We start from the raw sequence: 23,084 nt of genomic DNA, 5'->3' as shown, positions 1-23,084 counted from the left end.
GTACGGTACGGCATCGGTACGGTACCGGTATGGTACCGGTACGGTACCGGTATTTCGGTAAAAAATCTCATCCCTAGATGTAACCCAAAAATAAAGTCGTGTATTACATAGATGAAAAACCATAAAAACAAACACTGGCAACATTTCCAATAATATGTATCGATGTTTAAGTTACATGATGGATTAGGAAAAATTATATGCTAAGATTAGACAACTCTACAATTCACGTGTACTCCCTATTCGTTTTTAACCCTGTTATGTTTTACACTCTTACTTAGGTTATTACTCAAAAAATTTTAATGGATTTATTACTCATTTAAACTGGTAGAATAAAAACGAACTATTGTGAAGTAAAATAAAGTAGTTGTAAATTAATTATTAAGGGAAATATGAATAAGAAATGAATGATTATCATGGATGACAGAGGTTAGAAATTTGTTCATTTGTGAATGTGAATGTGTATAAACTTGATTTATTAATTCTCTTGGGGTTCTCTGATTCTCTCCAAATGTAAATAGAAGTTAAAATAAGAAATTGAGAAGTCATGGTTGTGTGGAGAAAGTAAAAAGCAAGAAAAAAATAGAAAAGTAGACTGGTGCAAAAGGGTGTTAGAAATTGATATATATAATAATAATAATTTGTTTCTTTCTCTTATGAAATTGTAGTCCGGGGACACTAATTCTCCAAATCAAACATGTATAGATAGTTAATAAAGATGGATAGTTTTCAATGGATTAAAAAAATAAGTAAATGATTTTTATTTGGGAATTGGGAACTGGGAAGTTTACATCATGTCATATGAAGATCCGTTTGTATTTTCAGTAAGGCACGTTACATGAATTGAAAGCAAACATAGGAAAATGGGAGTAATAGATAAGAAAAATTGGTGGTACGTAGGCTATGTATGTAAGGTAGTGAGACAATTGAATAGACAAATTCTTATGGGTGAAGTATGATCGGAGGGAGGGTAAGGCTTGCCGAGCTGATTGATGTTGAGGACTGTACGTGATTTGTGGCTCAGGTTAAACAAATCTTTAGCATTCAGAAAAAAGGCCAAATTTACAGACATGAAAGCCCAGTCATATACTCCTCAAACCAAACCTTCTTTATCGGAACCTTATCAAAATAATAATAATAGACAGTGATCTGGTGGTAGCCAATGGGATGGCTGCAACCTATTCACTGGTACAGATAGTGAGTATGGGCACGGCTGAACTTGTTGGTTGTGTTTTTATTTGCAGATTATGGCTTATAGCGAGCGGCAACATGAGCTGCAGTTGAATCAGCAAAAATTGGAGAAGCAGAAGTTGAATGGATGAAGATGATATGTATGGTAGGTAAATTCTGAAATCAATTAAGTTGGAGAAGGGATCATAGATAGCAAGTTCAGTGTTTGTTTGTTTGTTTGTGCAAGCATGCATGCATGGTTAGCCTCTTTCTTTCTTTCTTTCGTTTGTATGTATGTATGGTGGAACGTAAACCCAAATATATGCTTTTCCATCAGCCCCCTAGCTAGCTTTTGATCCTGATTGATACTGCAGCAATTTATTGTGTATTTCAGATAATAAAACTAACTAACAGACTTGGTTTTAATTACCACCCCAAAATAATGTTCACGTCAACGCAGCCCCACTCCATATTTCTTCCATACGGTTTGCCCCAACGGCATATGATGTGAATCAAGACAACAACTACTTGGGGAATTTCTTGATTTCAATCAAACTTACAAGGACTGTCCGAAAAAAACAACAAACTAAAACCCAGCATTCTTATGTATGATCTGAATGAGTACAACCCCAACTTTTCCGCAACCATATTTCCTATCTATAACTAGACAAGTTCCTACAAACTTCCGGATGACACCCCCCTCGAATTGGAGGTGTATACAACCCCAACATGGAATTCATATACATGCCTTGATGACTAGCTCGACTTTTAGTAAACAAATCCACGAGCTGATCCCATCCATGTACAAGTGTAAAACTATCTTGAAGTTTCTCTCGCACATATGACACTCTTAACTTAATGTGTTTAGGGTTCATGAAAGACTGGTTTCTTCACAATATAAATAACAGTTTGACCATCACATTTAAGGGAAACAGGAGTAAGACCAAGAACTTGAAACTCACAAAATGAGTTAACCAAGGTAACACCTATGTCACATGGCGAATGGGATGATACTAAGCCTCAACATAACTGAAGTCATGTCTTAGTCCAAGCTTCTCACCTTGGGGTTCTCCTATCTTAATCATCAAGAACAAAGATAGTAGCACACGCACACGCACGCGCGCGCGCGCGCACACACACACACACACACACATATATATATATATATATATATATATAAACTATTGGGAATCAAACATTTGTGGTCATGTGACCATGTCATTCGGCTTGACAAATGCTCAGATGCATTTATGGGTCACCTTATAAACCACGTATGTTGACAAATTCATGATCAATCAGTTATTGTGTTTATCGATGACATCTTGATCTATTCACACAGTGAGGTTGACCATCTTATCTTCATGAGGCTCTTGAAGTATCTCGGAAGGAGGATTATGTTGAATTAATGAAAAGTTTGTTAATACGAAAAAATATGAACTCGTATTATTAATGGACATTTCTCCGTAGGTGGCTGAAAAAGAATTAAACTTTTTGATGTTTTATGGGTTTTTGTTTTCTTATGGACATTTGTATTTTTAGATATATTTTTTATACAGGTCGTGTTTGTATCGACTCATGGATACCCGACTTGTGTTCAGAGACATGCACCACCAGTCCCGTCATGCATCAATGCTCATAAACAAGGTCCAAAACATACCATTATCAAATATCTATAAAATCTTACTTGCAAGCTAGATATGTGACAAAATAGACACAGAGCTTCCTATGCGCTACGCTTAGTCGCTTACTAATAAAAAAAAAAAGTCTTCATTTTGCTGGAGCTTCCTCCTTTTGTGAAGAAGCAAGAGCTTGAGTGTCCACTGTGGTTTGGAGGTTGAGGACATCTATATTAGGCTTTGGCTGTATTTCTAGCCACTTGTTACCAACCCAGTCTTTGGAGCATCTGAGGTTCTTCTTTTCACAATCTTCAAATCTGTTTTCACCTACAAAAACCAAACCAAACCAAATCAATTTTCTTTCAAGATAGCATTTGTTAAAGAATCAAAGAAGTATACCAGGAAAGTAAACACAAAAAGTATCAATAGCTAGGATGGGGGTGGCTACAACAACACCTTCCCACCAGGCATTGCACCACCAGGCGTCTACCGCATCGCCAATGCTAAAACATGCATTTGAACAACTAGGAGCCCATGGGCGGATGGTATGGCGACCTAAGTATCTCATCCCCAGCTTATCAGGATCTGCGACTCTGCAAGCAGCAATCCATTCCTGAAAAACCAAGTGTTACTACGCTTGCATGTTTACTCAAATAATAATAACAGCAGCAATAAAGACCTCTATATTTCCAAGACCGTCTACATGCTCCACATCCACGTACACAACTTTCAAATGCTTCTTTTTGGCCTTCAAGATTTTACATCTATGCCAGCAGCCTCGCAACCCACTGTCACAACTAAGCACTTCAATCTCCTCACCAGCACCAAAACAACAACGGCCATCATCTACACCTTTCAGTTTTTGCTCAAAGGAACTTGGTACCTCCTCGTTAGATGGGATGACTGGTGGATTTAGAATAGAGAAGATTGTTTGGTTTGAATAACCTCGCAGTTTACACAAAGGAAATGATGAGACCTTGTTGTTTTTTATCTGCCTAGAGCACATGTAAACCCCATCTGAGAAATCTTGTGAAACAACAGCCAAACACTGCTGATAATGCTTTGGAGTCAAAACGGTTGCAAGCCCACCAATACACTCTGCACTCACAACTTCAACATGAGGTGTGATCATAACCTCATGGGAAGGGATTCCACCGACTTCTTCACTGCTGTTAAACCACCGCACTTTAACCATTTTGTGTCCACTGTAATCCTCGTACAGGTCTTCCACATAACCAATGTGCTGATTTTCTTCTTCACCCTTGATCAATGCAAACGAATGAACCTAAACACACCGACTGTCATCAAAAAGCTTTCATTTATTTGATCATGAGACAAATACAAGAATGCTTACAGCTACTGTGGTTCCATCCCTGATAAAAGCTGGATAATGCTTCAGCTTCTTACTGCAAACTGAAGATTCACCTGACCATATACAATTTTGACCATGGATCTGAAGCAAAACACATAAACGCGGATGATTTAAATCACATATACAAATATTTAACATTCAATATGCAATAAGATAGCCTACCATCTGGCTCTGAATGTTGTTAGGTACATCTGACTCCAATTCAGAAGATTCTCTTGTCTTGTCATTCTGTGCAACTGTTTGCAAAAACATACCAAAACTGCATATCATACATTGCACATAACAGATACGCCTTCTTCCAAAAACTACAACTCAATAAAACTTACCAACTGGGAAAATTGTACAATATATTTCAAAAAAAGTAACATGTGGCCTGAAATCAAGTGCAAACCAAATCTAGTGGTGTTTAGCAAAAAAAAAATAGATATATGCATAAATCTTGAACTTCAAACACAAAATCCAATAAATAAAAGTGTTCTGATGAAGCAAAATTAATCTCAACTAAACTAAATTACCGTATTAGAGTTGCCCTTTTTCATCAAACACAGAAAAGGCTGGCACTGATTTTGCTTACATACGCCAAAGAACAACAAACAAATTTAATTATACTAGTATTAAATTAAATATAATCGAAAGTTTCATAACTCTCTTGCAAGTAAAAACATGATGAGAGAGATGCAATTTATGAACTGAATGGGTATTAATTAGGTCTAGCATCCTCAGTTCGACATCCAATGGAATAACGTAAATTAGATCTCGCGAGTTTGCTTTCTACGCACATTTCCGTTGTTGCAAACAAGTAATCTCATTGTGATAAAGTGATGAACAACTAAAGAGAAGAAAAAGAAAAGGGGACACACCTGGATGGTTCATCGTTAGGCTAGGGTTTTATGTTCTTCGACCGACTAAATCAAATGAATAGAAGAATAACAAGTAGGTGGGATTCCTTATGTGAAAAATTTCCCCAATTTATAAGACGACGCCGCTCCCATTAAGTAACCAAGTCCATGTGGCGATCATGCACAAGCATGACACATGCAAAACCCTAATTCCTTTCCTTGGCTTTCCCAAGAGAGACAAGCCTAGCTCCAAAAACTCAAGTATATACATAAACTCAATTGACAAAATCCAATGGTTGTTTCTTTCTTAATCCACAAATTAAGAGGTTGATTGATTCTAAATTTTAAAATCATTTGGTCAATTTCAATGCCACCTCATCGGAATTGCTGCGCATCACCCTCCCTGGGGCATTTTCCCTATAGTATCACTCTCCCCTCGCATAGCAAGGGGCGACTTCTAAAACCAACTTGCATGCCATTGTGATTATGCAAATACATTAGTAGTTTTATATTTTAACATTTGTTTTCTACGGTTGTATGTATTACATGTTTATCCTTTACAAGCAAAAACTAATTAGAGGACCACAACTAAATGGTTCCTCATTGAACATGCATCACATTCCACCCATTTTTTGGGCCGAAGCTCTTCACACCGTTGCATACCTTCACAACATCCTTCCCACCCAAACTCTCGGGTTACCACACAGCATCCGTTGCCCTTTTATCTCCGTAACCCTACGTATGATCATCTTCGAGTGTTTGGATGCATATGCTATCCAAACAAATCTGCCACTCGCCCTCACGAACTTGCCCTTCGCTCATCACCTTGTGTTTTTCTTGGTTACCCGGCAAACTACCGTGGTTACCAGTGCCTAGAAATTGCACCCGGGAAAGTTATCTTCTCTGGGCATGTTACATTTGATGAGATTGTCTTTCCAACTCTGATTACTCGTTTCTCGATGCTGAGCCTTCCCCAACCTTCTTTACTAATCCCGACTCTTTTAGTCACTCGTCTCTCACTATACCTGATCACACACCCAATCTGTCTACCTACCTTCCCAGCTCACAAGCCACGACCTCGCATGTTCCTCCTAATTTTCCAGCCCCACAACTCCCACCAGTTCAATTACCTATCACACACCCAATCCCGACTCTTTTAGTCACTCGTCTCTCACTATATCCGATCACACACCCAATCCCGACTCTTTTAGTCACTCGTCTCTCACTATATCCGATCACACACCCAATCCCGACTCTTTTAGTCACTCGTCTCTCACTATATCCGATCACACACCCAATCTGCCTACCTACCTTCCCAGCTCACCAGCCACGACCTCGCATGTTCCCTCCTAATCTTCCAGCCCCACAACTCCCACCGGTTCAGTTTACCTATCAACGTCGTGGGAGGACTCAACCCGATCCGGACCCCAGACCACCTTCTTCACCAACTCGGCCATCATCACCAACAACACCCAATCCCCCTCCTCCACCACCTCCCCCTCCACCTCAATCTAAACACCCTATGATTAAACGCTCTCAGGATGGTACCACCACCCAAAAGCAACCTTACAACCTTCCTACCACCTCCACCGACCCTATCTCTCCCCTGCCTAAATCTCACCTAACCGCAAGTGATCCAAACTGGAAACAGACCATGGTCGACGAATACAGCGCTCTAATGGAAAATAACACATGGGAATTGGTTCCTAGACCTATCAATGCTCATGTGATAAGATGTACGTGGCTTTATCGTCACAAATTTCATGCTAATGGTACTTTACAACGATACAAGGCACGACTAGTTGTGAGCGGGAAATCTCAACATGTTGGCATTGATTGCTATGGCACTTTTAGTCCGGCGGTCAAACCTACCACTATTCACATTGTCCTTAGTCTACCCGTGTCCCACTAATGGCCGATTCACCAACTAGACGTTAAAAATGCTTTTTTACACGGTGATTTAAGTGAAATAGTTATTTCTTATACGGTGATTTAAGTGAAACAGTTTTCATGCTTCAACCCCTAGCTTTTGTGGATAAACATTTGTCCCATGTTTGCCGCTTACCAAAGTCGTTGTATGGCCTCAAACAGCCCCCCGTGCGTGGCACCACCGGTCCGCTACGTTTATTATTCGGTGTGGTTTTCGTCCCACCACAAGTGACACTTCTCTGTTCGTTTACCAAAAGGGCACCCATATGGTTTATTTATTACTTAAGTGGACGATATTATCCTAACAGCCTCTAATATCACATTCTTACAGGATATTATTAAGTCGTTGTCCAGTGAATTTGCTATGACCACTGGCGAAGCTTGACCAAATGTTCCGAGGGGGCGGAAAGTCATATGACCAATTTTTTTTCCTATCGCTATGTTTCGGGTTGTATGTTTCGGTCCGATATTCGATTCGGGTAGGGTCAAACAACAATAACTCCAAATAGAACTACATAATCCTCATTTATTCAAATGACGCGTTCTTACACATAAAACTAAAAAACCTAAATATTGTTTAACAAGAATAAAGACCAAAATATTTATAATGACGCGAGATAAATGGTAAGTACCTAGACGAAGAATTATAACTCAGCCCGACGACCTTTAAGATAAATGGTAAGCACATTTAAGATAAAAAAGAACCCTCAACTTTGATTTATATATAAAGCAGTAACAAAATTTACTTAAAGTTTATAAACAATTATAAAAACTTACTAATAGCCCGTTCTTCACATCTTTTTTAACTCAATACGAAAATATGTATAAATATTTTGGACAATAGTAGGGGCAGGGGATTTTTAGGCAAAATAATTGGCAGGGGTGGACCTATATTTTTTAAAATTTTTCAGACACAAACCGGAAATATTACACTTCTAACCCGGGGGGGGGGGGGGGGGGGGGGGGGGACGACGACCCTCCGGTCTCTTAAAAGCTGCATCCCTAGCCATGACGGATCTTGGCAATCTACATCATTTCTTAGGAATCCCGTTGACTAAGACGAATGGGGGGCCTATTTTTGTCACAAGAATCCTATGCTACTGACATTCTAGCTCGTGCTGATATGCAAAACTGTAAGCCATGCTCCACCCACTGATACTGATATGCAAAACTAATGCTTACAGAAGTGTAGCTAGAGCATTGCAATACTTAACCTTAACAAGTATGTTTATTTGTGCATGCTCCACAGGTGCCACATTTCTAGTTCTTGAAACACATCTTGCAATACATCAAAGGGACCCTTAGTCACGGCCTCACTATCTTACCATCCGAGTCTACTAAGCTCACTGCATATTTTGACGTTGACTGGGGTGGTTGTCCCGACACGCGAAGATCCACGTCGGGCTATTGTGTTTTTATGGGAAACAATTTGGTTTCATGGACCTTGAAATGTCAACACACAATCTCTCGTTCTGAGGCTTATAGGGGATAGCTATGTTGGGTTCGTAGGCTTTAGGGTAGCCGGCCCTAATTAGGGTTAGCCTGCCCTAGTTAGGGTTAGCCGGCCCTAGTTATTAGGCCCACTTAGTTAACTTGTTGACCAAGTAGGAAACCCTAATCTTGTTCTATAAATACCTATGATGTAATTGTAGTATATGTCATTCTGAAAACAGTTGTGAGCATCTAATAAAAGTAAAACCCTAGTTGCAACCCGTGGACGTAGGTCATCTTGACCGAACCACGTAAATTCTCGTTGTTGCAGATCTGGTGGTTTTGGGGTGTTTGGCGATTAGGGTTTCGGTTCTTGAACCCTGGTTATTCGCTGATTTTACGCTCAGGTTTGCAAGAGAAGTCGCTGGTTCGGGTACTTCGGGTTTCTGGTTTATTGAAAGTTGCTCGGGTTTCGGTTGCTTGGTTCCTTGTGGTTTTTTCTGGTTTTCTCGTTTGCTATGGCTGAAGACGGGAAGTTCCGAATCGAGAAGTTCAACGGCACTGATTTTGCATGGTGGAGAATGCAAATAGAGGCGTTGCTTGGTGAATGCGATTTGGATATGGTACTGGAAGAAAAACCTGCTGGAATGGATAAAGCTACCGAGGCAATTTGGAATTCAAAGGACAAAAAGGCAAGAGGTAAAATTACATTGGCTTTGACGAGGAGCGTTGCATTTAATATCATGAAAGAAACAACCGCTCGTGATATGTTAGAAGCTCTGTCAAATATATATGAGAAGCCGTCTGTCGGTAATAGGGTGTTCTTGATGAGGGAACTGTTTAATATGAGAATGAACGAAGGCAGTTCAGTTGCTGATCACATTAACGAGGTCAATTCAATTTTGTCCAGGTTAGCAACTGTAGGCATGAAGTTGGATGATGACACTCAGGTTGTGGTTTTGTTATCTTCCTTACCTGATAGTTGGTCAGGATTTAAACTGCTGGAACTGGAAATTTGAAGTTTGATGGGTCCGGGAAAACAGTGTTGTGTCAGATGAATCTGAGGGTGACGAACTGGTTTGCTGTGAAGAGTCTATAGATTCTTGGGCTATGGATTCTGGTTCTTCGTTTCACGCCATGCACAACGGGGAGACGATGGTGAATCTGAAAAAAGGAGACTTTGGAAAGGTACGATTAGCTAACGGTCATGTTCTTAATGTTACGGGTATGGGAGATGTCAATCTAAAGACTCCACTGGGCACTACATGGAACTTAAAGAACGTCAGGGTAATTCCAGGCATAGTTATTAAAGGCGCTAGGCACACTCAAGGCGCGTAGGTCTTGCCTGCGGCCTGGGCGCAAAGCGCAAAAAAAGCAAGGGCCTGAGAAAAATAAAGCGCATAATGAAAAAAAATTTAAAAAATATTATGTATTAGAAAAAGAATACTATTCTTTAAATAAAATAACCAAAATCTATTATATAACACTTTATATCATCTATTTAGCACAAAAAGTTTTAAAATATTAGTGTATTAGTGTAGAAAAGTAGTTTTCCTTATATAAAAGAAGAAATCTGGCTAGAATCTTGTCGGAATTTAGAGAATTTGGCCGGAAACTCTCCGGAATCTAGGAATCTTGCCGGAATGTGCGCCTAAACCATCACCTGGAGAATTAAAGCGCAATTTCTTCGACTTAAAGCGCAACTGACTCGCCTCGCCTGAAAAATGGGCCTAGGCGCAAGAGGCGATGGCTTTTAACAACTATGATTCCAGGTTTAACGAAGAAACTTATTTCTGTTAGTCAACTGGATAAACAGGGACTAGATGTTAAGTTTGGTGGTGGGAAGTGGAAGGTGATTGATGGAAATCTTTTTGTTGCCTGTGGAAGGAAACGAGGATCGTTGTATCTAGTTGAGATACCTGCTGAGGGACTAGCCGTCCCTGTACAACATAAAGTCTGGTTCACTGAATCTAGTAAGCGGAAGAGGGTTCAATTTGCAAACTTGAATCCTGGTGCTTTGGGGATGTCAGTTGAATGTGGTCGGGGGTCTAAGTTTAAGCCAGTCAGGGGATTTGGTGATAGTGGGAGCATGGGTCGTGTTTCGGGTACAATCACAAAGAACCGTTGGGTTTTGAAGACGAAGATTCCGACTGAAGAAAAAAGCTCTCCTGGAAATAGTTTGCAAAATGTGGAGAGTGGTATTAATTCTCGGTGTATCTCTGGAGCTGGTGGATCGTGCAAGCCGGTTGAGATAGAGAATGGGTCTGATAAGACTGTTGGGTTGGAGCTTGTGGGAGCTTCAACTGGTCTCTCAGGTACTTGATGAGAGGTGTGGTTGCAACTAGGTGGCTTGGATGTTTTGTTCTTGGAACTGGAGGCTGGGAAGACTTGAACGTAAAGATTACTGAAGTTACTGGTGATGGGTTTCTTGGATGCACTTTGTGGACTATGCAAAGCCTCCGAGTGGGAGATTGTTGGGTTCGTAGGCTTTAGGGTAGCCGGCCCGAATTAGGGTTAGCCTGCCCTAGTTAGGGTTAGTCGGCCCTAGTTATTAGGCCCACTTAGTTAACTTGTTGACCAAGTAGGAAACCCTAATCTTGTTCTATAAATACCTATGATGTAATTGTAGTCTGTGTCATTCTGAAAACAGTTGTGAGCATCTAATAAAAGTGAAACCCTAGTTGCAACCCGTGGACGTAGGTCACCTTGACCGAACCACGTAAATTCTCGTGTTCTTTATTTTCTGCTAGTGTGTGTGTGTTTGTTCCGCTTCCGCTCGAGCCTACTCTGATTTGATACACCTAACAAGCTAACACTGCAGCTGAAACGAGTTGGCTTCATAATCTACTGCTTGAATTACATGTTCCTACACGAGCCGCTACTATCATTATTTTTGTGACAATGTGTCAGCAGTCTACACCCGGTCCAACATCAACGTACTAAACATGTCAAAATCGACTCCGTGAGAAAGTTCGTATGGGGTTTATACTACTGACTACCAATATGCAGACATCTTCACAAAGGGCCTTCCGAAACAACTATTTAATCGATTCAAGATCAGTCTGTGCCATAGTTATTGAAGACGTGAGGCGCACTCAGGGCGATTTGTTGGTCCCGGGGCTTTATTTGGGCCTACGCGCGCCTGGGCGCTCGCTTTAATAACTATGACATGAACCATAGTTATTAACGGCGTGAGGCGCACTCAAGGCGATTTGTTGGGCCCAGGGCTTTATTTGCGCCTAGGCGCGCCCGGGCGCTCGCTTTAATAACTATGGTCTGTGCATTCATCCTTCTACCGCTCAGATTGTGGGGGCGTATTAACCACCGAATATATTTATATATTCGGAATATATATTTTTTATTGTGTTATGTTTATTAGCTGTACTATTTCCCTATTTATAGTTTCCTGGTTTAGCAATAGTTTGTTAGGAAGATCTTGTATATGTATTCTTGGTTGTTGGTAAATAAGATCATCAAAGTATAACGTATTTACAACCATAACATCATCCCATCAAGTCTAAAGCTTGTTTCCTCCATGGATCTCTAAAAGTGATATGAAAACCCTCCATAAAAGCAACTTATACATGAAGCGCTAAGTCATGCCTAACATACACATTTCTTGCCTAAGCTAAAGTGATTCTAGCCTCGCCTAGAAATAATTTTTCAAAAAACAACCACCCACATATCATATGTGAATAGTAAATTTAGATATTAGATCACAAAATAAGAAAGTATTTTACAAAAAAAAAAAGAAGTAACTATAATCATAAGACTTTATTCAATGAGAATCCCCAATCTAACTTTAGAATCCTTATCTACCTATTTACATTTGTTAATATTCTTTACTTATAGCTGTTAATGTGCATATATAATGCTACATATAATGTTGCAGAAAGAGTCAACATAAGACAACACTTACTTTGTTTCCATTTTAAATTCATGTTGAATATGAAATTTAGCAAGGCATCTCTCAATATCTTAAAAGTGATAAATCAGAAGTTAACTTCCTTTTATATTAAACAACAAGATGAACAGCTGTTCCAACTACTAAAGCAACAATTCCTCTAGGTGTAAATAATGAATAGATTTACCAAGGCAACATCTAACTTGAATCAAACATGGTATCATTTAGGGTTTTCTTTTTTTCATCCATCCGTCTTAGGTGAAAACCAATTTTCTATGCAGAATAATGTGAAGAGGCCTAGGGGGCGGATTCAATTTTACATCTAAGCATTTGTAATTTTACATTGAAATGCGCCACATAAGCTATAAGGACATTTAAAAGTTGTAAGACAAAATCAATCATGAACAAGTTACATCAAGTCTTACTCGATGGAAAGTCTAAGGAGGCACCACCATGGGACATAGCAACCAGAAGTCTTGAAGAACCCATCTGACACAATATGTCCGAACAGCCAAGCATAGATTATATGGTTAATCCTGAAAACTGAGTTAAACAGACTTTGCTAAAAGAATAAAAGTTTGATCTCTCAGAGCACTAAAGATGTAACAAACTACAATTGCCCTTTTAGGTTGTGACAACACGAACAACCCATTAAAAGATTCACATGGCTGAAACGTTTAAAGACTTTGTCAAAATGTTCAAAAACAGATGTATGTCGAAATGTTTAAAGACTTTGATTGGTATGCTTCATATATTGTACCCTTGAGTTTCCTGCTTGAAATTCATCGCTTACTGCCAAAATGTTTGTTAGACAACCAATGTAATAAATAGCATTGCTAAACAAGTATACGGATATTACTTGTAGCAGGAGCCCATACCTTGTCATCAGCCAGGGTTCTGACAGTTTAGAGGCTGATCCCCCCGACATAAGGTGCAACTTCGGTAGTCAAGCATCAAAAAGCAAAATCCAGCCTTAGTTCACAATGCTCCGACAAGCAAGCTGCAGTTGTGTCTATTTAAACAATCTCAAGATCAAAAAGGAAGAGAAGATTAAGCAAGTGAGATGTTCCCAATAAATGATTTAAAATTTGCAAATCTCAGTCCTCAACTTCATCTAGATTGTAGATTAACACATTATCTCTACTCCAGTAACAAACACTTGTTCCTTTAGAGACAATAACCCCAATATGCAACATATGTCTTCCCACTGAGGATTTGAATGATCACCAGCTGCAAACACAAACACACAATCCCTAATCATAATCCAAGACCATCCAGGCTCCTTCTCCTCACTTCTGCGGCCTCCCTCCATTTACCTTTCACCGAATACAAATTTGCCAATGATATGTGTCCACGCGCATGTTGGGTCCATTTCAAGAATCTAATTTGCAGCCAATGTCAACTAGACCAGCATGGCTACACGCAGTTAGAACACCAATGAAGGTGACCGAGTCTGCCCACAAAAACAGAACTCACAAACTCATGAAGCGATTCCCCTAGTTTTGCAGTGGAGTTTATAGCAGATGCCTTGCGTGCTAGACTAAGTAAGAAGGGATCCAGTGAATGGTGGAAAAGAAAGACAAGATTCAGATGAATCAGCATAAGCAGAAATGAGGGTGGTCCATGTGACTTGATCTCTTTGAGGCAATTTATCAAACAGTTGGCGTGCGTCACTCAACCTACCTGCTTTGACAGGGCCCTTGAGTTGGAACATGTTGAACGGATTGACATTGTGGGGTTGTTGAATTGGTGGGGTTTTGGGTGTTTGAGGGTAGGCAACGCATGAGGTTGCATAGGATCTCTTGATGCAAATTCTTGCTGATCCAAGTCATCCGAGTAAATAAATACTTAACAGAGTTATGTTTGTTGAGGATGACTCGGATATTGAGTTGGAGTTGTAAGATGTTATTTGAGGTTTGGAAACGAAAACGCCAAGTTACGGTTTGGAATTCGAGGGTTTCGGTGGTCGCAATTTGGTAACTTAAAGGCGGCCTTTGTTGGTCACTCTTTGCCTGCTGCTGCTGGGCTTGTGTGAAATTCTGAATTCTTGGCTAGGAAAAAAGAAAAAAAAAAAGGCCTTTTTTTGTCATCTCGGTTATGATTAACAAGACATGATGTCTAACCCTACAGCCTCTGTTGTGTCTTGATAGATCAAATCATTAGACCAAGAAGATACAAATAACGCCCCCTTTTTTGGCGTTTTGCGTCATGTAACAGTTCAGTTAGACCACCCGTAATGGGCGTTTAGTTTTCAAAATCCAGCCCCAAACACGCCCAATCTCGCCCCGAGTCCACTCCATTCGGCGTGTTCTAGCGTTTTTCGCGAAAAAAAATTGAATGGCATGGTTTAAAACACGCCAAAATTGTGTATTGTGGCTTGAGTTTCTAGTTCAAACGGTAACATTCTTAAATGTTTATTTTTTTATTCTAATTTAATTGTATAAAAACCCCACTTGACATCCAACTTTATATAAAAAAAAACCACTCTCAATCAAACTTTCTCTCTACTTCTTTTACATTTTATAAAACCATGAATCCATTCCGACCCCCTTTTGACAAATACATATCTTTAAATTGAATAAAACTTTTGGATTATATCATAAATTATAAAATATCTTGCTTTCATCGAATAATATTATGACATTTTATTGATGTTATACATAAGGGTGTTATTTTATAACTTTGATTAAGATATTAATATTAATAATATTTTAACTTTATTTTGAATTGTATTCACAAAAATATATGGGTATGGTATATACCACAAAATTTAATATTGTTTTATGAATAAATTTTCTTTTTATAACCTAACACATTGTAAGATACAATTGGAGTTACATATCCTGATGATTTTAAATGATATATGATCATTTAGATATATTACATATTATCTAAATATTTATACCATGATATTTACAAAGTATCATATCTGAATTGCATTTATTTTATATTAATATTAAAATTTTAATATTCACATTGTATTATTAGCATAACTGTAAGATACAAATATGAGTAACATATTTTGGGGATTCAAAATTTGTTTAAATGGCATAAAAAATCATGATAGACATATTAAAATTTTATGTTTACAGAACAACACATAAGATATTAATTTCCTAACACAGATGGTTAAGGGTTTATGTATTGGAAGAACACCTAAAGGATTTAAACCAGTGGCATAGCTCTGATACCACCTTCTGTCACAACCCCCTACCCCTTGCCCCTGGAGGCGGGCGGTCGCGAGCTTCGCACATTTGGTGGTATCGGTGTTTTATCAGTTTTGGTAGCGGAAATTTCATCAGCACCGTAGTTAGGAAATATGTTTATCAGAGTTAAACACCATAATGTTTAAAATAAATAAATGGGATAAAACCTAAGTTTTTCTAATAATACATTTATAATAACAAGTTGGACAAAATCCGACTTTTCATTTTATCGGGATAAACCCTCATTATTGAAAACAATTCTCCTTTTTAATTAGGTAACTTTTATAGCCACTTTTCTAAGCCTTCAGTGCTCTCCAGCTGGCTTTTATTGGCTTCACACTAAGTCACCTGAAACACGTGTTTAAAACATTTTATCAGCAAGAAATACTGGTGAGTGAATCCCAGTTTAGTCAAAATAGATTTTATCGTTTTACAGTATTGAGAGCGATTACAATGTTTACATCTACACAATTACTCATTCAGTACTTGTCACTCGACCGTATATGTGGCTATGGTCATATCACACATTGGCTAACCCATTGTCCAATTGTGAAAATTATCAAGTAATGTATACAAAACCCCATAATACCGGCAGTAATTGAAGAATTACAAAGACTCAATCACTACTAATCATAATTTAAAATATTAAAGGTTTTGTAAAAACAATTTGCAAAAAGGAGATTACTCACATTGCTGTCTTAGGGTTTTCCTTTAGGATTTTCTGGTTATAATCTATTAATTAAACAATGCACACGTGTTAGTATAATAACCCAATATTTACATTAGTAATACCCTCCCCGAGACGGCATTCCAACGACTACGTCGGGCAGAACCACGACAGCCGTTACGGAACCCTAGATCAATCGGGTAGCGTATCTAATACATAACTGGGGTTAAAATACTTACAACGAGGCAGAGCTTCGCTAATTAGGGGGTATTATACCCGATGTTATTCTTCAGAATTTCGAGAGAGGAAAAAGAACTGTGAACGAATTGGAATGAAATGCCGAAGGTTCCTATTTATAGTGCCTGATCTGGTCTCGCTCGCGCCCCGCGAAGGAAACAGCAAGGGCTTATGCGGCCCGCGAGGGCCCTGAGGCGGGAACGAGGTTTGCTGAGTCATCGACACGTGGCGGCACCTGGTCTTCTCCTGACGTTGAGCTGTCGCGGCCCGCGACGGATAGAGCCAAGGCTTCGCGCCCCACTAGAGCCCCTTGAATTTTGTTTTATTTGTTATTTGTTAAATTAAAGGTTATTCGGGTCCGTTATTCATATACGGGCTGTATTTTGGGACATTTAGGGGTGTCTAAAATATTTAAAGGAGGGTTGTTATATTTTGGGTATAGCTCCTGGACTATTTAATAAAATAAATAATGCATTTGTATTAAGTATAGTAACCCTGTTCAAATTTATCCCTACGTCACGAGACAGAACCCCAACGAACTTAGTCGGGCAGAGCCGTGACATGCGTTGGTGGGTCCTAAATTAATCGGACAGGGTATTGACTCAGTGATCAGGGGTTACAACACTTAAAACAGGGCATGGCCTTATTATTATTATTATTATTATTATTATTATTATTATTATTATTATTATTATTATTATTATTATTATTATGGGGTGAAAATAAAAGGTAGAATTCTAGAGAGATGTCGAGAGTGTGACAACCCTTACAAAACCAGGTATCCGTACGATTTAATTAACTATTAATTGTTGTTTAATTACTGTGCTTAACTAAGATTCCTGATGAACTGCTACTTGACTGTTGATACATGTACATATCTGCATCATACTTTGATTTCCGTCACTACATTATTTACTTACTGAACCCTAGTGACAAACATGATGCACAAAAGCACAGTAGCATTTGAACGGATAACCTATTGAACATGCTGATATAGCCAGCATCAGGCAGACACTGCCTCTAAAGGCCTATATGAGCCAGAAATATTTTACTACACCCATAGTGTGTGTAGGGATACAAGGGTTGTATAACTGCGTCTCTAGGAATAAGATGTAATGATTGGATGTGCCTAAAACGTACTCTAAGCACAAAACACAGCACTTTAATCAACACACTAGCTTCTAGCAAATTAATAAAGTGCCAAAACATAAGGAAATATTCCTGACACTTTGCAGAATAAATTGTGTCGCTAAAAATATTATTTACGACGCTTAAAGGATTACTTAAGCACTTTAACGGATTACTATCCAACCGAACAACCGGACAATACCCGGAACATAAAAATATTGTCAGAAATATTGTTAGCCTTTTTTCTAAGCCAGTTAGGGTCCCTGATTACCCTAACACGCGCTTTATAACGCGTCATGCAACTAACGGGGTTAATCTCTAAAGTTAACCTATTAACATAACTAAACTCTAACTGAACAATTGGAATCGAACCAAGTGACCCCCCCCCCCCTTGGGCCGGTTTGGTCCTCATGTAACTAGAGGGTACAAAGTTGATTATTTTATTTGATTTTGTGGATATCTAGATGACAAGTTAACCAAAGGATTATGGCACTAGAATTTCTCTATAAATACCCTCACTTAACATTAGAGATTTGTCATCCACATTTCACCAACAAAGCTCTTTCTCTCCTCCCCCTCTATTCTCGGCCGAACCCACATAGGGTCACCACCATCATTTTCGTTCCTTGTTCATCCATTCCAATCATACACAAGGCTTACGGGTTACATACTAGGAGTCTTGAAGCAAGCGGAAGTTGAAGGACCTCGTTTCTTTGCTTTTATCCACGCCATTTTCGACTAGATTCTTCCCTAGCCCCGAGCTAGAGGTATAATGTTTAAAACTCACTCTCGATCGTATCTAAAGTGGTTAATATGATTTTTAACGGTTAAAAGTCGGAATCATGCGTTTTGAATCTATAAAGTCTACTAAAACTCGAATATTGTTGGTTAAAAGCTCATAACATGTGTAAAAGTTGTAGTATTTGAATATGTTGATTATTGAGGCCCGATCTACGATGTGGTGGCTCTTATCATCGTTTAACCCGACTTTTTTAAGATCATAGATCTTGACATAAGCTTGTTTCTGTCGGTACAAGGGTTAAAAGGTGAAACTCCACCACACGAGAATCATGAACTTGTGTAAAAGTATTTTGACTTGTAAAATAGTATTTAAAACGAGCCGATCTACGTATGTACAAGTGGTATATTCGTAGAACCAAGTGTCGAGAAAATCATGTTTTATAAAAGTTGGGTGACATGTTAACAAATATGATTTTTACAAACTACAAGTGTATAAACACTTGTGAAACGAAAGATCCGACAAAGTAACAATTTTTATAAAAGTTGTCGGGAAGTTGTAAAGGATGATTTGTTCTAAAAACGGGGTTTTTACAAGACTAAACTATTTTATACATAGATCCACTAAATATAAGGTGATCTACACTATGACTTTCGGGAAAAACTACAAGTTCATGTAATAATGCGATTTTACATACTAGTCTACAAGTTTGATGTGTTGAAACTAGTTTGAAGTATCGGAAATTGATTGGTTGATTTAAAGAAGTGTTGGAATGATTTTGTAAAATAAAATGATACGCTTGAAAGCGTGGCCACCTCCAGTTACAGGGGAAACTCTGGCGAAATTTTTCTAAAATCTAACACTTAGAATTATTTACAAGTGTTAGACTATTTTTGATATATTTTCAAATATATCTCGCCATGACTTTATTTATTAAATAATCGGAGGTGGGATTTTCACAAAAACTAAACGTGATAAATATATATTCGGTAAATATATTTTTCACCACACTGTTTATGATTATTTTGTGAAAATACATAAATATTATTTTTAGAGTAAAAATAATATTTACAAACGTTGACGAACCCAAAATAATACAAACGCTTACACGACAAACATATAAGTTACAACGGTAATTACTATTACCACTTACTCGCCAAAACGTAACTTACGCTTAATACGGAAGTATTCGTAAACGAGTATGTTGTCAACGTATTATTTTTGGAAAATATTATGTGTAGAAAAAAATATAATATTTTTGAGAAAGATATTTATATTTTGGAATGAGAAGTAAAAATATATTAAGTGAGACTTAATATTATAAACGCGCATGTATTAAATCCCCCATCCTTGGGAAGGAGATTAACTACCAAATATATACAAGGAACGGTTGTCTAACTGTTTCCCGAAAATTTAACTATAAAGCTAAAGCACGGCCATCCGTCTAATAGAATTAGCACATGTAGGTCGTTGCACAGCTTTCGGACATTTGGAGTGCTTGATTTAGCGACGCACTGACTGTGAGTTCATGTCCCCCTTTTCTCTTAACTGTTTTCAGTTTTCTAAACTGCGGGGGTGAAATACATGTTACAATGATTATGATTACTTATTACATGGTATGGTTAGCGTAAGGAGGGTTACTTTCTAGATCATGTGAATGGGTAGGCGGAAACTTGAGGTCATTAATCCTCAGGGTAGGACCGAGGGGCAGGAGCGGTAGATCTATTTGGGTGTAGCGAGCCCAGTCCCAGGTCCAGCATAACGGACCTTGGGATGACTTTGTTCCCGACGCATAAATTTGCTAGGTTTGAGCCTTCCTACTTGCATTTCACACATATCAATGGCCTTGCAAACCATTGGTGATCTTTTTTTCCTTATTTGCTACATACCAGGTTTTTGATAAAGATAAAGGTTTATTTACTCACTATCGCATGAACTCGCTCAACATTATTGTTGATTTTTCAACTTACATGTATTTCAGGGAATTAAAGATCTGGCACGGTATGGCATGTTTTCCGCTGCATAAGTCACCAGGGTCATCCAGGGTTCGGGGAATGTGACTCTTTCCTGGACAAGTCACAGTCCTTGAATCATGTTTATGTTGTGTTTGGGTTTGTAATGTTTAGACAAGTTTATGGTTGTTGGGTGTTAACCCGTTAAGACAATGTTTTGGTATTTTTATTTTAATGGATGATCTTGCATATTTTTAATTCATATAGCTTGTTATGATTAAGCTATGGTATTAAGAAGTCACACCAAATTAACCACGCTTCCGCAAAGCCAGGGTGTGACAGCTTGGTATCAGAGCTCTGATCATAGCGAACTAGGATTCCTTCTTGAGTCTAGACTATGATCACTAGGGCTCTCACGAAAACATTTTTACTGCATACCACTTAAGTCCAGATCCAAAACGTTTTTATAAACAAATGTTGAGCATATTTTATTTATTATTTTTAGGCTCAGTCTGGGAGGCTGAGGCTCGGTCTGGGAGACTGTGGCTCGGTCTGGGAGGCCGAGGCTCGATCTAATGGATCGAGGTAGTTGTCTAGTGGGACTAGGGAGTCAGTCTGGGAGGCTGGGAGAATTTGCTAGTGGGACTAGGGAGTCAGTCTGGGAGGCTGGGAAAGTTTGCTAGTGGGACTAGGGAGTCAGTCTGGGAGGCTGGGAAAGTTGGCTAGTGGGACTAGGAAGGACAGTCTGGGAGGCTGGGAGGCTAGTGGGACTAGGAGGATTATGTGATTATTACTTGGTAACTTGTGTGATTACCTGATTTACTGATTTTTGGTGCATGTTTATGTTTATGTTACAGACCCATGGACTCACCAGCCACGGGTGATTCAGATACCACCGGACCTTTACCCATAGTATCGGACGACATTGTGTCTTCAGGGCACGAGGTGCATACCTCCGACTTCACCAGCACCGATGATGATGACTTCCAGCCCTTCGCTCTGCCCGATGGCGCTGATGAGCATATCGATGACCCACCTGTTGGTGACCATCTTGTGGACATTCCTTTGATTGTTGACGACCATGTTATAGTTGGTGATCCTGTTGTTGATCCACCTTTTGTTGATCCCCCTTTGATTGCTGATATCCCTGTTGACCACCCAGTTGAGCATGTTGCACCAGTTGACCCTGTCATTGCTCCATTTGATCATGTTCCCCTCGAGCCTGAGCACGCTCTGTTTGCTGATCACCTGGATCCACCTGATGAGGACGCTCAGCACGGTTGGATACCTGCTGACGAGGATGTTCCACCGTTTCCCCCACATCACACTGATGCACATCATGCTGATTTCTCATTTCAGATCCCTGTGACACGATCCGATGATTTCACCTTTCCGATCCCTCAGATTATACCTCCAGCAAGGCCTGGAGAGGGCTTTTCAGCCCACCCTTTTGGGCACATACCGATGTCTATTCCTTTCATGCCCCAGATGACATCTGTTCCATATTCTGTTTCACCTGTTCATGCAGCACCATTCGATCCCACCAGCACGCCACTGCTTTGGTCATCTTCCTCTCCGATGCCACCCACTGATCCATATCATCCATTCCATATGGGGCACACCATAGAGGACGTCTTGATGTCCTTTGTCCATCAGCATGAGTCCCATACGCAGCGACTCCAGGAGCTCGAGAGAGCTCAGCTATCACTAGGTCCATGTCATGGTCAGACATCCTCACCTTTTCAGCCGTTTCGATCATTACCCCCGGACTTCGCTGCCCGACTTCTGACTTTGGAGCAGCAGATCGCTTCTGTTATTCACACTCAGCAGGCGATGGAGGAGGACTGGCTTCATCTACGCCGCTTACTCTACACTCACTTTCCCCCTCCTCCACCCCCATCTGCATAGAGCTCATTGGTGCTATAGAGGTAGACGTTGGTGAGACGACAGCGATTGTGACTGCACAGCCTTTTGGAGACCACCTGATGTTACTGACTTTTGTTGATACTTTTTTGATGTACCTGATGTATGTGATACTGAAATGATATAGTTTTGTACGGGGGTGATGTAGCCCCTATTTGATTGATGGATGTATGCCACACTTACTACATTATGGTCTCGATATATGTAGCAATCGCGGTATTCTCACCATATCTGATGCACTTGATTTCTTATTTATATTTTTGTGACATGGGATGTTGGGACATGGGATGTTGTATATATAATACTTGTGACATGGGATGTTGGGACATGGGATGTTGTGTATATAATACTTGTGACATGGGATGTTGGGACATGGGATGTTGTGTGTATAATGATCGTAACATGGGATGTTGTGTGTGATATATTGATAACATGAGATGTTATGTACTATTACTATTACTATATTCGTATGTTTACTATGGCCTGACCAACGTACACATCTTTAGAAGATGGCGCCAAGACGTCAACCTCAGCCAATGCCTACGACCCAGGACGAACTACAACAAGTCATTGCTGCTGCTATTGCTCAATATGCTGCCTCTCAAAGAGGAATGAGTGGAAGCAACTCCGGCAACACGGGCAACAACAACAATCCACCGCATGGGTGTACTTACAAACAATTCTTGGACTGCAAGCCCATAAACTTCGATGGCACAGGAGGTGCTGTTGCTTTCGTCCGCTGGGCCGAGAAAACCGAGTCCGTACTTCGCATGAGCAAATGCGCGCTGGATCAACAAGTCACTTACATCTCAGGGCTATTTGTGGATGGAGCCCTATCCTGGTGGAATCTACAGGTCCAGACCCTTGGCGAAGCTGCGGCTTACGCACTGACCTGGACTGAGTTGAAAGAACTCATGCGCAAAAAGTACTGTTCTCGCGCTGAAATTCAGAGGTTGGAGACCGAATTCTGGCAT

The 23,084-nt window shown here is 39.6% G+C and overlaps 1 protein-coding gene across 4 annotated transcripts; it reads right to left on the bottom strand.

Annotated features, from left to right (window-relative positions):
- Positions 1-2,781: 2,781 nt before the first annotated feature.
- On the bottom strand, positions 2,782-14,327 carry LOC110939582. 4 transcript variants are annotated; one of them, XM_022181146.2, is made up of 7 exons: positions 13,137-14,327; positions 12,684-12,747; positions 4,318-4,391; positions 4,138-4,236; positions 3,463-4,068; positions 3,183-3,396; positions 2,782-3,110 (listed from the first exon to the last, which is right to left on the bottom strand). In XM_022181146.2, the coding sequence occupies exons 2-7, from the start codon at positions 12,745-12,747 to the stop codon at positions 2,935-2,937; spliced, it is 1,233 nt and encodes a 410-aa protein (XP_022036838.1). In that variant the 5' UTR covers positions 13,137-14,327; the 3' UTR covers positions 2,782-2,934. The 4 variants fall into 4 exon arrangements, with proteins under 4 accessions (XP_022036838.1, XP_022036837.1, XP_035846476.1 ...); XM_022181145.2 differs by having other exon boundaries at positions 12,684-13,050; positions 13,137-14,303; XM_035990583.1 differs by having other exon boundaries at positions 12,684-12,801; positions 13,137-14,303.
- Positions 14,328-23,084: the final 8,757 nt, after the last annotated feature.

This window comes from Helianthus annuus, chromosome 5 (assembly GCF_002127325.2).
Source record: "Helianthus annuus cultivar XRQ/B chromosome 5, HanXRQr2.0-SUNRISE, whole genome shotgun sequence".
Lineage (NCBI taxonomy): Eukaryota > Viridiplantae > Streptophyta > Magnoliopsida > Asterales > Asteraceae > Helianthus > Helianthus annuus.
The sequence above is the reverse complement of the archived record's forward strand: the minus strand, read 5'-3'. Positions and strand labels throughout refer to the sequence as shown.